The sequence below is a fragment of the Crotalus tigris genome, unplaced genomic scaffold (genome assembly GCF_016545835.1).
Source record: "Crotalus tigris isolate CLP2741 ecotype Arizona unplaced genomic scaffold, ASM1654583v1 scf7180000017568.12009008, whole genome shotgun sequence".
Classification (NCBI taxonomy): domain Eukaryota; kingdom Metazoa; phylum Chordata; class Lepidosauria; order Squamata; family Viperidae; genus Crotalus; species Crotalus tigris.
In genome coordinates this window covers 850,169-867,819 of record NW_024096478.1, presented here as the reverse complement: position 1 = coordinate 867,819, position 17,651 = coordinate 850,169, and the positions used below count along the sequence as shown (strand labels likewise).

The 17,651-nt window shown below is 39.1% G+C and overlaps 1 protein-coding gene across 5 annotated transcripts in view; it reads right to left on the bottom strand.

Moving 5' to 3' along the window:
* Positions 1-17,651, bottom strand: part of ARHGAP26 (Rho GTPase activating protein 26) — a 266,440-nt gene that overhangs the window by 174,551 nt on the left and 74,238 nt on the right. For all 5 annotated transcript variants that reach the window (XM_039351466.1, XM_039351429.1, XM_039351447.1 and 2 more), the window contains exons 2-4: positions 9,663-9,758; positions 4,934-4,995; positions 522-593 (exon numbers count right to left, since the gene is read on the bottom strand). In XM_039351466.1, coding sequence (XP_039207400.1) covers positions 522-593; positions 4,934-4,995; positions 9,663-9,758 — 230 coding nt within the window. The remainder of the gene's footprint in view (positions 1-521; positions 594-4,933; positions 4,996-9,662; positions 9,759-17,651) is intronic.

Genomic DNA, 17,651 nt, shown 5'->3' with positions numbered 1-17,651 from the left:
ATATCTACTACCATCTATACAGTATATACTGCTCAAAAAAATAAAGGGAACACAAATGTATAGGATCCTATACTATATACAATTGTTTATTTACAATACATTTCTCAATTAAACTATTCAAGGCAACCATCAAACACACCTCTTTGGATTGCTGTTGAAGAAGTCTAGAACAGTGGTTCTCAACCTGTGGGGTCGAACGACCATTTCACGGGGGTCGCCAAACCACGCTGTCCGCCATTTTTCCCCCTTTTCCCTAGCTGTCCTACTCCCTCTTATTGGTGGCCACACCCATTTGGGGGTCACCACAACATGGGGAACTGTATTATGGGGTCACGGCATTAGAAAGGTTGAGAACCATTGGTCTAGAAGAAAGTGGCCAAGAAAGGTTATTTAGTATCTGACAGGAAAAAACAACTGCCCACATTAAATTGATTTAGGCAGACCTTCCAAATGATACTTCAAGTATATTTTTCAAATCTCCTTGAAAGAGACAAGAAAACATTATCAATTTTTCCACCTACCTTAGCAGCACCAATTTGCTCTTTTCGAAATTTCTCCAGAGGTGTGATTAGGACTTCGCTAGCATTTTCAATCTGCCAAGGAAAAGGAAAAGAAATGCTTACTCTCTACTAAGCGACAGTTTTTTTTTCTTCCTAGAAGATCTGTATGCTTCAGAATTTTACACACCATATAATTAGGGATCCCCTGATTTCAATTTTACAAAATCATCTGATGTTAACATATAACTACTTGAAGGCTGAACAATTCAAGAAATGTGGTTATTTACACAGCTTCTCTAGAAAATCAATAAGAAAGAGCGTTGAGGAGTTTCAGAAAACAGATAGTTACTACTATTAAGTACTGTACATTGCTGGTATATAACCTTTCCCTTTTCTGGGTTTGGAAACTAAACAGGTTAGGCCTGGACAGTTTTTTGATGGGAGAGTTCTATGGAATACTATGAGTAAGGAGTAGGATGGAATTGAAAAAGCATTCCAAAAGGCGGCAATGAAAAATTTGGTAATGAAAAATTTGATAACCATTTTTTGTCGAAGCATGTCCATGAGGTCAACAGGAGTTGAGCTCAATCTGAAGTAAATGTTGATTTTTTTTTTAACCTATAAACATATAAGCTATGGATTTTCCCCCCAATCTCTTCCTTTAGGTAGATCACTATAACACTGTGGAACATCCATAAGGCCAATCCGGATGGATTTCCATAGGGATTAAAAACTTGGGAGGGGGGGTTCCCTGGGCACTGGGCCGGGAAGTTAAATAAGTTCATTTTTAGGATTCACTGATGTAGATACCTGTGCTGCTTAAGATGTTAGTGTATGTGTTTTGTTTTTGTTGACATTTGTACTGCTGTTTTTAATCTGTTGTTACTCAAGGACAAATGGCCAACTTTACAAACCAAAGAAATAAATAGGTTCATAATATGGAACCCACAGAAGCACATGGCCGTTTCAGCTGACATCCATAAAACTCCAAAATTAAGCAGACTTTTTTTTTATTAAAAGTTTTAAAAAATTTATTACAACATAAACCCCCCCGCCCCTCTCCCCTTCCCCCCCTCCCCACTTCCCAGAGCTGATTACAGGATAAAAAATAAACAAACATAATCTAACTAACATAACCCAACTATACTATCAATCAAAACCATAACACACTTTAACTCCTTCTCAAAACAAATATTAATAAATTAAAGCAAAAATAATAATATAATTAAAACTATTAATAATTATCTAAACTCTACTCAAAAGCAAGATAATACTTTTCAGTTTCATATTTCTTTTGAATATAATCAATCCATCTTCTCCAGAAAATTAAGCAGATTTTAAAAATAATCATGATCTCTTTAGATTCTGAGAAGCTTAGATCTCCTAAGCTTCTGAGATTTCAGTGTTTCAATATAACACTGCAATTCTAACTTCCATGCTTCAGACTGTCTGCTCCATCTTTGTAAGTTTCCAACAGAATGTGAATCACAGGCTGGAAATGTATGTAGTGAAAGCAACCACAAACAAGGTAAAACCATGCCTAAACACAATTCTAATTCTAAAGTTGTGTAAACACTGTTTAGCTTTTCTAATTTTCACCATTAAACCTTTTGCTATTATGTAGATTCCCTTATTCAAAATATTCTATAGTTAGAAGAGTCCTGGTGGCGCAGTGGTTAGAGTGCAGTACTGCAGGCCACTTTAGCTGACTGTGTTCAACAGGTCAGCGGTTCAAATCTCACCGGCTCAAGGTTGACTCAGCCTTCCATCTTTCCGGGGTAGGTAAAATGAGGACCCAGATTGTTGGGGGCAATGTAAATATATATATACATTGCTTACTGGTGTACACCGCTTAGAGAGTGCTTGCACTTAAAGCGGTATATAAGCCTCATAAATAAATAAATAAAATGCAGTATTGCAGTATAGGCTAACTCTGCCCACTGCCAGTAGGATCCTGACCGGCTTAAGGTTGAATCAGCCTTCTATCCTTCCGAGGTCAGTAAAATGAAGAGCCAGACTGTTGGGGGTGATATGCTGACATTGTAAACAGCTTAAAGAGGGCTGTAAAGCGCTATGAAGCAGTATATAAGTCTAAGTACTATTGCTATTGTTATTGCTACAAAGTCCCAATGAGTCATAGAAAGCAAGAAGTGTCTGATTGAAAGGTTTTTTGTTTTTATCTATAACAAAGATAACTTAAAGATAATAGAAGACTGATGTGGATGTTTGAATAGCCAAGAGTAATGCTAGCCAGATAAATTCTCCTAGATTTTCATTCACAGAGAACAGAATCACAGAAACATTTTCAAAAGTAAAATAGGAGGCTCTTGTAGTCAGTCACAAGGGCTGTGTGTGAATTTTCTGTCTGTCATTATACAATCATCTCTGTAGGGATTTTGTAGCATCCCTGGCTTCCCATGTTTCTATTAAATCCCAAAGGAAGACATCATGAGGGAATTCCTCCAATTGTTTTTTGTTCATACTTGTACTACCGTCAGCTTCGTCCTTTTCTCATAGAGAAATCACCATGCTCAGCAGGCATGCAGACTTGCTAAACTTTCCTCCTGGTTAAAAAAACAGCCAGCCAGAGTGTGAAGCAGAGGCAAGATCTATGAATAGCCCAAGAGATAAGAGAAGAAGCAAAAGAATTTTAAATGAAGAATAAGGTCAAGGTACAAACTAGCTCAAGCATTTCTAGGGCATATAGGATGAAGATTCTGATTCCAGTCTAATTTTATATCCCAGGCTTCAAGCCTCCCCTGAACTATATGAGTCACATCAGCTCAATTCAAAGGACCAATCTACACTGAGCACAACAAAACCTCTTCACACACCGTTCCAAAGGAGCTTTTCTCTAGTTCCATGATTAGCCCTTTAGCTCTTCACTTGAGTCACCATTATTTTTGCAGACTTCACCCCAGAGGTAGAAATCCAAGATAAGTGGTGCCTGACCCAGCAGTACTTGCAAGAGGGATCTGGATATCTTGGTAGACCACAGATTAAGCATGATCCAGCAGTGTGCTGCGGCTTCCTAAAAAAACCAATACTACACTAGGCTTCATCAAAATTATGAGACGTGATAGTACCATTCTGTGTGGACAGACTGCACCTGAATTACTGTGTCTGGGCTTGGTCACTGATAAAAAAGGGCACTGAGGAACTGGAAACAGAATGGAGAAGAAGGACAAAGATGATAAGGAGGTTGTAGGCTTGGTCCTACAAAGAGCAACTAAGGGAACTTGGTACATTTAGCCTAAAGAAGAGAAGGCTAGGGGGAGACATGATAGCAGTCTTTCAATATATGAAGGGATGTCATAGGAAAGAGGAATAGATTTGTTCTCCTTACTGCCTGGGGGTAAGGCTACAAGGAATTTCCTAACTGTTAGAGCTCCTGAGCAATGGAACAGCCTGCCTCCATCACTGGAGGTTTTCAAGAAAAGATTAGATGGCCATTTGTCTAGGCTGGTATGAGGATTCCTGCAGTAGGCTAAGGGCTTGACTAGAAGACCTCCAGGGCCCCTTTCAATTCTATGATTCTATGACTTAAATCTATAGTCTCTTCTACATGTGATGCCATCAGGGACACTTTAATCCAGCTAGGAGCAAAAATGTCTAAGGAAGCTGGACTGCATAACACAGTCTTTGTTCTCCGAGTGCAAGAGCAAATAGATTCAGTGGCAGTCAGTTTGCTATCTTATTAAGCTGCCAAGACTTACTGCCTACGGATGAATATTGCTATTCTTTTTAGGCAGAGAAGTTGACAATTTGTTGAGCTAGATAATGGCCATTGGCCAAAACAGACAAGAACATTGCAAAAATTACCCACAATTTCTTCTAGCCAACATCTATCAAAGCTTGTAACAAGATGAGAAAGTTGTTCTACATCTTACTGAATAAATTAAAGCAATGGCTTTTTCTAATCATAGCACGTATACAGACCGTGATACTGACTATTCCAAAGGCTAATTAATAGAAGATTAACAGGACAGAAATCGATAGTACTGCTTGCTGCCCTTTCTTTTTTAAAAAAACTCCTTCCACTGTGAGCAAATCTAAATGTTAACGGTGTTGAAAATATGGTCTCCCATCCCACTGACTCAATATTACACTCCTCATGAGGTTTTTTCCCATTGGTAAAGTTGCTGGTAAAGAAAACTGTTTCAGACACCAAAAGGAGGATCTTTTATTATCAATTTACTCCCTACAAAATCAGGGGGAGAGAAGAGCTAATCTATCCTGTAAGCCCCTGGGAAGCTGCTCCCCGGAACGCAGGATGGCGTTCATGTACATTAACAAGAGAAAATAAATACTTGTATGACTTCAGTAATCTCCCCCAAAAAATTCCCACCATACTTTACCAAACTTTACTACCATACTTTTCTGTTCTGCTTCTGCCCGAGGCATTATATCTAAAACGAAAGCAAGGTCCTTACCATTCGTATGCGCTCGTCTTCTAGGTTCCTTAGAACAGTAGCAAATTCTTGCAGGGATTTTGCTATGAGGAATAAAAGGAAGACAATCAAGATCACTAAATACATTTAGTCTTCTCACTTGCAACCGTCTGTCTAGCAACTGCTCAAGGTTACAATGGCACTGAAAAAAGAGATCCACGACTAGCCTTCACACTACCGCTGCATAGTCCCGTGTTCAAAATTCAAGTCCTTGGCAACCAGCATGTATTTATACCAGCTACTGCATCCTGGGATCATGTGATCACCATTTCTGACCTTCCCAGGCAGTTTTTGACAAATGAAGTCAATGGGGCAAGCCAGATTCATTTAAAAATCATATAATTCATTTATTTGTTTAACAACTGTGGCAAAAAAAAGTCATAATATTGGAGCAACACATTTAACAACTGCCCTGCTTTAATAATTCTGGTCCCACTTGTGTTTGTAAGATAAGGACTATCTATGGTATGAAAGAAAAAGATGATGATGATGATGATGATGATGATGATGATAATAATAATAATAATAATAATAATAATAATAATAATAATAATAAAGTTGGAAGGGACCTTGTAGGTCATCTAGTCCAACCCAAGTTAACTTTCTTGACCCCAAACGGCTATGTATTTGACCTAGGAAAACAAAATAAACTAGCATAAGCCCAAGTCATGGATTGTTTGGCCAACCTAGTTCTACCCTGATCTTTATTACTTTCCAGAAACAAGGCAAGTGTGTCCTATTGAAGAACCAATGTTTAAGTACCACTTTCACATTAGTTTTCATTCTCTGTTATTTGTTTTCATGCTATTTGAAGACATTGTGCTTTTTAAGTACGTGACACCATATTCTAGTCTTTCCCAAAGCTTTGCTCTTTCTGTTACCTGTCCATCTTTCAAAGAGCATTCTTTCTAACGGGAGTATATATTTGACCTCCAAATGTGAAGACTCTAATTTTGCAGTTATCTTTTAAGCACATTTATACCTTCTGATAGGTAGCTATCTAAATAAACCAACATGTACAAATACATTGATGCACACTTACATGCACGAATGCATTATACATACACATATACTCACATACCCTATACAATCATATACCTACACTAATGTGTTTCCCCGAAAATAAGACCTATCCTGAAAATAAGCCTTTGCTTGATTTTTATGTTTGTGCCTAATATAAGTCCTACTCCAAAAATAGTTAAGACCCCATCCTCTGGATGCACAAGGTGGGACAAGGCACATGTATAAAAATCAAGCTTGGGTAGGGGAGGGGGGTAGAGCTGCCCTACACGCTCCACATCCACTTACCTCAGGACCACTGTAACCAGGCCTCCCACACCCCGACACCCTTCACACTGCTGCCCCACTTCTTCTGCAGCCACTTGCGGCCACTCTCAGCAGGTTGCCACGTGGCATGTTCCGCTGGTGCCACCGCTCATGACAGAACTACTGCTCACCAAACGGCAGTACCAGCACATTGTGCCACATGACATCCTGCCACAAAACCACCGTGGTGTCCTGATGTGAGCGGCTGCTAGCAGCCACAGAAAAAGTCAGGCGGTGGTGCAACAGGTGTCAGGACATGGGAGGCCTGGCTGCGGTGGTCCTGAAGTAAGTGGATAGGACATCCCCCGAAAATAAGACCTAGTGCGTCTTTTGGGGAAACACGGTATGTTTATGAGCCGTGGTGCTGCGGTGGTTAGAATGCAGTATTACAGGCTACTTCTGCTAATTACTGGCTGCCTGCAGTTTGGCAGTTCAATTCTCACTGGCTTCCATCCTTCTGAGGTTGGTAAAATAAGAATCCAGATTGTTGGGGGCCATATGCTGACTGTGTAAACCACTTACAGAGGGCTGTGAAGCATTGTGAAGCAGTATATAAGTCTAAGTGCTATTGCTATTTATATGATTTTGAACACATGGTAGGACAAAATGAATGGATGATTAGATAAAAATACAAAACATATCTTTGTCAATTGATTGATAGATGATTAGAAATAGGTCTGTCACTTATTTATGTTTACACAGGCATTAGAGGTACACATCCCTACAATGGGCACTGCATAAATGGTAGTTCATAGAAACAAGGTTTAATTTTATACAATGTTATCAATGTTGTCATTTAATTTTAAGTGCATGCTTTATATGCATGAATGTTTGCGCATTTGCATCCACATAGCTGAGAAGACAACAGAACCATTGGACAATCTGTCAAATCAATAACAGAACATAAAACATTGCACGGCCTTCAAAATTAGTGACCAATTGGCACCCATTTCAGAGCATGCACTTGATGAGTCCATCTGGCCTGGCTGCTTAAAAACTAACCCTCTTTAACGAGTTCAGGATTAAGGTAAGGTAATCCTTTTGTTTTCATTATTTCTCAGACAAATAAAACGCTGGGGGGTTGGGGTGAATGTGGTAAGAAACAATGCAAATGAATGACATAACAATCTTGTCCCCAAGCACTAATCTTCCCTCATGTAGTAAGGCAAACATAAGCCTTTTCTCTTTTTTTCTATTTTCTGTTTGATTTAATGAGCAACAGGGAAGATTAGTCTGGACTTTCAGATGAGACATTATCTTCAACATGTATTCACAAATAGGTCTAAGTAGATAAACAAGCAAAAAAAATTCATCTGGTCCTAAATAACATCTCTGGGGGCAAATAAATAACATTCATATTTTGAGTTTTGTTTGGTCATTTGTTTTCTGAGGAAGAAGATAAAACAACAACAACAACAATAATAATAATATCAAAATAAAAACTTGGAACATTGGAGGTCATCTAGTCCAACCCCCTGCTCAGGCAGGAAACCCTATACCATTTCAGACAAATGGCTATCCAGTCTCTTCTTAAAAGCCTTCAGTGTTGGAGCATTCACAGCTTCTGGAGGCAGGTTCTTCCACTAGTTAATTGTTCTAACTGTCAGGAAATTTCTCCTTAGTTCTAGGTTGCTTCTCTCCTTGATTAGTTTCCATCCGTTGCTTCTTGTCCTGCCTTCAGGCGCTTTGGAGAATAGCTTGACTCCCTCTTCTTTGTGGCAGCCCTGAGATATTGGAACACTGCTATCCTGTCACCCCTAGTCCTGAAGTTCTTGGACCTGTTTGTGCCATTACTTGTATATTAGATCGCTCCACAGCGGTTTATAAAAACCTTGAAAGACTTTGTTACTTAGTTTATTAATATACTCTTCTTCAGATAGAGTTTCCAACCCCCTTAAAGAAAGCAGTGGTCCAACTTTTGCATAGAGCAAGGGTCCTCAACCTTGGCAACCTTAAGACTCGTGGACTTCAACTCCCAGAATTCCTCAGCCAGCTTTGGGAGATGAAGTCCATAAGTCTTAAAGTGGCCACAGTTGAGGACCCCTGGCATAGAGAACTATTTTTGGCCTGACTAAGTTTAACAATGAATATCCAGTTTTCATATTTAGCCAAGCTATAGGAACTCTTACAAATGATTTTGATTTTTTTTTTCTAGATTTGGATCTGGATCGGATAGAGAAAGCCTTGGCCACACTGATGGATGAACTGTTATCTAGAGAACATGAGGCGCTGCAATCCTATTTATATTACAAGATCTCTCAGTAACTTCTGATACTGGTGACCATTTGTTTGGTACACTTGACAGAATTGAGGGGCAGAGCTACTACTTGCAATGATTCCTATAGCTCCAGGAGTTACCAAAAACAGATATTGGGAAAAACCTCATGTGATGTCCTGTGAGGATTTATTTTTCATGATATTTAACATTAACATGAAGCCACAGAGGAGAATATTTAGGTTTGGCCTTAGTAATCAACCATTTCTTTGATACATAACCATACATTGCTATTCTTGGAGCTTCTGAATGTCTATAAGTTGTAAGAAATTGAAAGTGACAGGCAAACTGAAACTGAACATGAATTGTTACTATTTCTAGGACTGAATTTCAGGATTAAGGAGAAATAGAGATTCTGGACAAAACTGCATTCCTCTTTAAGAACAAGGTTTGCAGGTTGGAGATGTTCCTGGATTCAGCATTGATGCAGGACAACACAAAACATTAGAGGCAAAGGAGAGCCTTTGATCAGCTCCAAAGGGTACACAAATTGCATTCCTACCTGAGTTCAGAGTCATGGTTTCAGTAACTCATGGTAACGTACAACTGTGTCATTGTAATGCAACCTTCATGAGGTGGCCCTTGAAGTTGGTTTGTACCGTGCAGCTGTTCCATAATGCAGAGTAGCACCGGGCCCCATCTTGAAATTTTTGAACACTTTACCTGGTTTAACAACTGTTCAGTTATGATGGCATGAAAACAGTGACTTACATCTTGTCCTAGGGTCACATGATCAAAATTGGGACCCTTGGAAATATGTATTTACAATATTTGTGGTGTCCTGGGGTCATGTGATCTCCATTTGTGACCTTTCCAGCGGGCTTCAGTCAAGCAAAGTCAATGAAGGAAGCTGGATTTGCTTAACAACCAGAATCAAAAAAAAAAAAAAAGATTGTAAAATCAGTGTGAACCACCTGACGATCACATCATTTAGTGACAGAAGTTGAAATCCCAATTATGGTCATAAGTCAAGGATTACCTGTAATAATTCGTAAGCTCATCCTTCCTGACTATTGTAGGTATGTATGTTCCACTTCATTCTTATCTGTATTCCTCCTATTTAAGTCACTGGATTGCCTCGTTTGTACAAATCAAAGCCTATGGACTTACCTATACATATTTCATCATCTGTTTCTGCATCGCCTATGCACTGAAATTTGAAATCATTCAAGGAGTCTGCAAACTTCCGTTTTGCTGAAGACAAATCTATAAAAAAAGAACAAAAGGGTTTTGGTGACAAGTAATAAACCACAGACTTAGCAAGCACAATTCTAGCAACTTGTAGCAATGTCCTTCATTCTGTCATCTAGGCTACAGGGCAATCTTAGATGTAAAAATAAATAAATAAAGGTTCTGCTGAAAGGAAAACTACTGATCCATAAGTATCTTTCAAAAGTATTTTTTAATAAATCCAAGAAATGAACATTATGTCACAGGAAGCAAAACTGAAAGGCTTGCTTCATTATGGGCAAATTTTCAATGTTCCATCAACTTTAAATCATAACTGGCAGCAGTTCCTACTATAAAGGCTATCCTTACAACACATTATTTAAAGATGACATACTTGGTTAACTTTAAAAATGCACACAACTTCCAGTCCCTGGTTTTAGTTAATTCTCCGAGGAAGGACAGGAAACAGAGCAGAATGAGGAAGGCCCCATGATGCAAGCAATGTTTTAATAAACTATGCCCTTTATTTATTCCTAAGTATCCTTCTTTTTTCTATTTGAATAGTTCTAACATAACCATGCCCGTAGAGTTTGTTATTACTGCATTTCACTTTGTAATGTTTCATTGTTCTTTTCCACAACGAAAGCCAAAGAGCTGAAACAGTCTACGTGTCTTTGCCAGATAATGGCAAGAATGCTCTTTTGCTATCAGGGTTGAAATGTCACATAGTTTTCAGAAGGGGTTTCTAAAAAGGAGGCTGGGATGGCAGCACAAGTCATGCATCTGGGACCTATAGAAAAGCAGCACTCACTCCAGCCTGCTTTCTCCCGATACCAATATTTGCTGTCATTCTATCTTGGCAAAAGTTTTGAAATTTAGTCTCATTACATCAAGGAAAATGAATCTTGACAGAACAGTTTGTTAAGGCTGCATCCCAACTGGGAGGAGGAAGGGAACATATAAACACACGTACATCTATCCACATAAGGGGGAAAGGAGAATGAGAGCACACAGGAACCCATGTATGAAATTAAAAGTGGAGTAATGAAGAATTCTCTGCAGAACTTTGAGACTCATGGATAGCCAATTAGAAAACACTTATGGAAGATTGATTTTGTATATAGTAACTGCAGTGAGACTATTATATACACAGCAATGGAAAAATAATGAAATGAGTATTTGAGTAGATCATGAAAATGGCAGAACATGTAGAAATGGTGCAATTAACCTGTTTCATCAGATATAAGACAACAAGTGGGAGCTGGTTTGGTGTAGTGTTAAGGCATTGGGAGGCTATGAGTTCTAGTCCCGCTTTAGGCATGAAGTTACAAGATTACTTTTTCTCAGCCCTAGAAGAAAGCAATGGCAAACCACCTCTGAAAAACCTTGTCAAGAAAACTGCAGGGATTCACATAGCCAGTCTCCGAGAATTGGACACAACTGAATGATTTTTTTTAAAAAAATGGAAACCTCTTCTAGACTTTTTGCTGAAAGTGGAAAAAAATGAATTGATGATTTATGGATTTGCTGATTCAAGGGATAGAATATGTGAAAAAGAGAAACATATTGTGACTTTAAAGGAGGAGAGATAATAAATTTGTTGTGTAACTGCTGTAAAGAAAATTTGAAACCACTTCTTTTCCTTTTTCTTTTCTTCTTTTCTTTTCCTACCTGCAAATCTTTTCTACTTCTTTTATTTTTATTTTTATTTATTTTTTATTTCACTCTATGTTATTTCTTTTATGTTATTTTCTTAAAGGGAGGAGTCCTTTGTTTGGCAAGGTATAAGGAATCAAATAATACTGAACGCAGCAAAAGTTAAAATCGTATGTGTACTTAAGTAAGGGGCCATGTTATGATGGGGGAATGAATAGATAAAAATGTATTAAATTGGTCCTTTGGTCAGTTGTCATTCTCAGGGTACTCTGATCCCTCACCTCTGATTGCTGTCTAAACTGTGAAATTGACACTCTCAATCATATTTCTTCTGAAGATGACAGAACAGTTGAATGTGAATAGTTATAATGGGCTATGAAAATAACCTTGGGAGACAGGAGGAAGAGCCACAACCTAGACAACAGTCTGATAAGAGAAATTTGAGTCTAAAGGAGAGATGTGGGTAGAGAAAGCATTTCAGAAGGGACGTTTCCTAGTTCCCTGTAAAGGCAGGGGAGAGGAGAAGGTTTTTTTTGGACTTGAAAGATCACTGTAACCTTATAATAATAATAGTATTAGTAGTCAAGGTTTTTATTTTCTGTCTGGACTACCTCAAAAGGCTGACAATAAGAAAAATGATGAGCGTGCTAGGGAAAATTAATTCATCTTGCTGACAAATCACTTATTGTACAGTGTTCAGCAACCCCTTGTTTCAAACAATAAGGCGACATGGATATGGAGCAATTACTATGACTTCTGTTTTTCTATTGACATCTGCCAAAAAGAGCAAAGCAACCCTGGAAACTGAATCTGTAACACAAGAAAGAGGTCAACCGAAATTGTGCAAAAAGCAAATCAATATTAACTTCAGTCAGTCAGACTAGGACACTGGGTCTTCTGTTCCCACCAGATGTTATCTGATGCACTTCATTTGAATGGAACAACATAATCAACCTGCTACATCAAATCAGATAATTCCCAAATCTTTCCAAAAGCTTTAAAAAGACCACTTCTACATTTGTTCATGTCAGAAAAAAAAAAAGAAAATAAACAAGCAAAAATCTAAACCCGTTCTGAGATGGAAGATTCAGACTGCAGCCCTATCGCTCAGAAACTATTCCTGCTCTCTTCTTTCCTGAAAATAATAAGGAAGTGTTGATTTCGTAAGGGCTGGTTTCCTTTAACCAGAACTGAATGCTAAACTTTTGTCTCTGAGGTTTTTTGCGGAGCGTGATGTCCCTTTTCCTCTTCATTGCATGCACACCCTGTGGGCTTAGCAAAAGTTTGCATTATGCAATGTGGGCATTTTGTCAAAAAGAGTTTACTACAGCATCATTCAGCCCTGGGATCTAATTGCCACCATAAAAAAGGAGTGGAAAGAGACTTCACGTGAAGGATGCCAAACTCACTATGTGATGCTTATGAAGACTTTGCAGACTTTGCAGACTGTATTGCTTAATAAGCTCTATTACACGTCACTTGAATAATAAGTCAGGGCTCTTCAAACTTGGCCCTTTTATGACTTGTAGACTTCAACTCCCAGAATTCCTCAACCAGCGTGTCTAGCTGAGGCATTCTGGGAGTTGAAGTCCACAAGTCATAAAAGGCCCAAGTTTGAAGACCCCTGCTCTAAGTGCTGATTAGTTCTGGGACTAGGGTGGGGAGTGAGGGTGGGACATGCTGCTGTGATGCTGGATGCCACCACCTGTGATGCTTGGAAACCACCACCTATATTCCTATGCACACACAATTTATATCTGTAACAGGTTCATGACTATATATATAGAGACCCTGCGTATGTTTTCTCCAGTTGGAGAGATCCTATTTTTTCTGCCCTGATTAACACTATGGCTGCAGTCATCACTTCCATAGACATTTTTGGGGGCCCAGGAAGAATGAGGCTGTTTCCGAAATGTCAGTTCCAGCAGTTCCAACAGCCATGACTCAGAAAGGTGCAACATGGTGGGATGAGTCGTAGGTCCCTGCTGCAAGCTATACAGAAACAATTGGAGGGCTGCTTATATCTCAGGGATTAATCATCTCAGTTAGGTAGGCAGGCAGGTAGGTGGAGGGAGGGGGAAGAGAGAAAGAGAAAAAGAGAGAAAGAGAGATGGGAGGAAAGTCTCATCCAACATATTCCCAAAAATCTATAATTAATACTGGAGCATGAAGGATATAGTCTCCTTCAAGTCAAGATTCAAGGATATGTCCACAGAGCTTTCTTGACCTTTTCCACATTGAGGGGTTTTTTTAAAATAAATAAATAATCTCCCCAGTCTTGTCTACAGCTCAAGGGTCCTCTGGTTATCTGCCCAAACTAGGCCTGAATTTTCTTAGCCTTCCCAAATCAAGCAACGTCACCTTAAACCATTGAAATTGGTAATAATATACAACCCAGGTTTGATGGATTTTAATATCGAGTACATCAAACTTCCTAATAATAACAGACTATACTGATCTCTGGAAAAATATTAGAACAATATCAAATTTAACATTCAGTCTATATTGTACACTTTAAACATTTAGTTCCTATAAGAAAGATTTCTTTCTTTGCCACTAGAAGGCAGCCTATACCATTCTGCAAAACACAGAATAAGAATTTCCCAGAACAACAAAGCAGGAGGGGCTGTGTTTCCTTACACTTCAGACAGAAAATTTGAAAATGATAAAGGACACCACAAATTCCATTAATTTGCTTTAATATTTTACATTTTTTCCGTTCAGGAAAACCTCTTTTAACAACGGTTATTCAAGACAAACAAAATTGCCAGTTTGGGATCAGTTTTCTTATGGAAAAGCTACAAAGTGTTAATTTAGTGTTGATATAAAAAGCCATTTTTCAGAAAGCTCTCCAAAGCCATGTCAAGTTGCCATCCTATTTTTAATAACTTAAAAATGGTAGCAAAAAGGGAATAAATCTCTGTACCAATTTATTCTAACAACACTGACACAATATTTTCTCTCTAATTATGCTTTACAGTATTATTGGATAATAAAACATATAAAGCTCAGATGTTATGCCAATGTCCTGGACTAATTGTCCACAGAATGGTCGGATGGAATTTATAATTTCCCATCTGTAAATTAACAAGCAAACAGAGCAACGTATTCCCATTTTAGAGAAAGACCTAAGCAGGTGGAGAGGGAGGGAGGGAGGGAGGGAGGGAGGGAGGGAGGGAGGGAGGGAAGGAAGGAAGGAAGGAAGGAAGGAAGGAAGGAAGGAAGGAAGGAAGGAAGGAAGGAAGGAAGGAAAGACTCCAGAGAAAGAAATATTTTGGGAAATATTAAAAAGGCAGACTAAATTTCCCCAAAGGAATAATGGAGAAGATTTTTTTTTAAAAGACAGAAACCAGCCCCCAGAAACCATCCCCAACCCTTCTCCCTCAAGCAGAAACTAGGCAAAGGGCAGCTTTTAGAAATGCAAATGTAATAATCCATTCAGGAAGATTGGAGCCAGGAAGCTATTAGGAAGACAAAGACACCTAAAATCTACATATCCCCACCCAAATTCTAAGGACAGGAGATGTAATAGGATTAACCCACCAATACCAAAAGGGCACACTCAGACTCAGGTCAAAATACATAATGCAGGAAATACATAGCCTCAAACAGGAACAGGAAACAACTTCAAGAGCCCCAGAAAGTATAAAAACCCATCACACCCTGCTATACGTGCTCAGTTTTTTCCCAAAGCCCTCTTTCTGTCTGGCTCTCCTCTTCAATAAACTACAACCTTTTTTCTAAAGCAGTCTCCATGTTGTTTATTTCCGGCTTGGACTAGACCAGACATGTCAAACACAAGGCCCGGGGGCCGGATGCGGCCCGCAATGTGGTTTCATGTGGCCCGTGAAGCAATCCTGGAAACAGTGAGGTAATGGCTCTCACTGCCTTGGTCCCGGCCCTGGCCGCCCAGAGCCAATGTACAATTTTGTGGTGGTTATCTATGTTGAAACGCATTCAGTCTTAGCTCTACAAGGCCATCTGGAAACAGCAAGGGATCGGCCCTTGCCACATTGGCCCCACCCCCTGGGTGCACACTGGGGAGGTGTCGCCCTTTGTGAGGAATGGAGAAATGCACCATCACCTGGAAGTGGCCAGCAAATGGACAACCAAAATGCTGATGCGGCCCTCAATGAAATTTAATTTATCACCCCTGGACAGACCCTGATGAAGATTTTTCTTTCTAAGTAAGTAAGTAAGTAAGTAAGTAAAAGGGAAGGGAATTCCAAATATGCTTTTTCACAAAGCAACTGGACTTTCTTGTTTTAATTTGAAGACATTTCGCTTCTCATCCAAGAAGCTTCTTCAGCTCTGACTGGATGGTGGGGAGAGCAGAAGAAGCTTCTTGGATGAGAAGCAAAACATCTTCAAATTCAAAGAAAAACAAGAAAGTCCAATTGCTTTGTGAAAAAGCATCTTTGGGATAACTATGACCTGGTTGACTGGGAATCTCCATAGATGGGATGGAATGGAATGGAATGGAATGGAATGGAATGGAATGGAATGGAAAGGAAAGGAAAGGAAAGGAAAGGAAAGGAAAGGAAAGGAAAGGAAAGGAAAGGAAAGGAAGTTAGCCCCCCCAGAAGAAATATTAAAAAGGGCAGAAAAATATATTTTTCCTCAAAAGGACTTTTTAAAACCAAACCTGGCCCCAAATCTATCTCTCTGCCCCAAGCAAGACTTTAGCCCTATACAAATGCAGATGTAAAACCATCAGAAAGTTGAAGCCAGAGCAATCAAGAAGACAAAAGAGAAGATCTGCATACCCCACCCAAACTCTAGGAGTCAGCCCCATCACCTGGGAAGCAGGATATGATAATAGAATTAAACCACAGATATCAAGGCCTAGACAAACACTCAGAAACAGCCTCAAGGTTCATGCCACAGGAACAGGAAACTATTCCAAACAAAAGGCTAGGGGGGGTATAAAACCTACTGCCCATGTGCTCAATCTCGCTCTTCTCCTTCTCTCCTCTGCACTTTCCTGAAGAACCATCTTTCTGCAATAAACTGTAACCTTCTTCCCAAAGCAGTCGCCATGTTTGCTTATTTATTCCCGGCTTGGATGAACCAGGATGAAGACTTTACTTCTAACAAAAGGAAAGGATTTCACAGCCATTGTTCCCACTGCAAAAAAACAGTACAAACAAAACAGCTGTTGATCATGCTGAAAGTGATATTTATGCTGATTGTAATTTGAAAGGCCTACATTTAATTACACACACACACACGCGCGCGGTACAAAGGTCATATAGCCTAAAACTTAGGATAGATGATAACAATACATAATGTGCATACTGGAAACTATCACTTAGAATGATGCCATAGAAATATTTTTTCTTCACATTAATGTCCTTCATTATTCATTTGGCTTGCACAAAAAAGGACAGCCTCAGGTACTCTCCAGTCTTAACACACATGAGACAGCTATACAAAGACCCTAGAGAACATAATGCTGAAGGGAATTCCCACACAATCAATGAATACTATTATTTGCACAACACTGACCAATTATTCACTTCCCACAAGAGATCAATTTTCACAGCATGTCAATCTGAAACATAAAATATACACAGTGGGACCCAAAAACATAAAAAGGGTTACTGGCCAGATTATACTCTTCCAGAAAACGAAGACCAATTAATCCAAATAGTTTTTGACACTGACTGTTGCAGAGTCCCCTTCTCCAAATTCCACAGAGACTCAGAGGGAAATAAATCTTTAAAAATTGTTGGAATGCAAGTAAAATAAGGCAAACAACTTTTCTAGAAATGGTTCAGTGTAAACCGTCACATTAATGCACTGCATCACTCAGCATTCTCAGAATATAATCTCAGTCTGTAATAAATTCTCAAGAGAAAAAATCCATAAATGGAATCCAGATACTCTCTTTACTAATATTAGCATCTTGCTATAGGGGCCACCAAAATTTCGGCTACTAGGACTTTCAACCAGCATTAGGAGCCCAACCATATTAGTGCCTAGCTAAGCCCTGAGTATTCCACCACAAACCAGGGGCAGTTTGGAATCAAGTGCCAAAAATTTCGACAGTATTGTGCTTGGAAAGTCTGTTTTTGCTGTCTTCCATTCCCTCCTGCATGGAAGTAGCAATTTCAATAGTAAAACATCTTCCCCCTCCCCAAGAACCGCTTTTCTTTTTCTAAAAATTCCCTTCTTTTTTTTTTCTTTGCTCTTAAAGGTTCTCATCTTCATGATCCCTTCCCTTATGGTCTCTCCCTAATATTATCACCATATTGATCAATGGGAGGGACC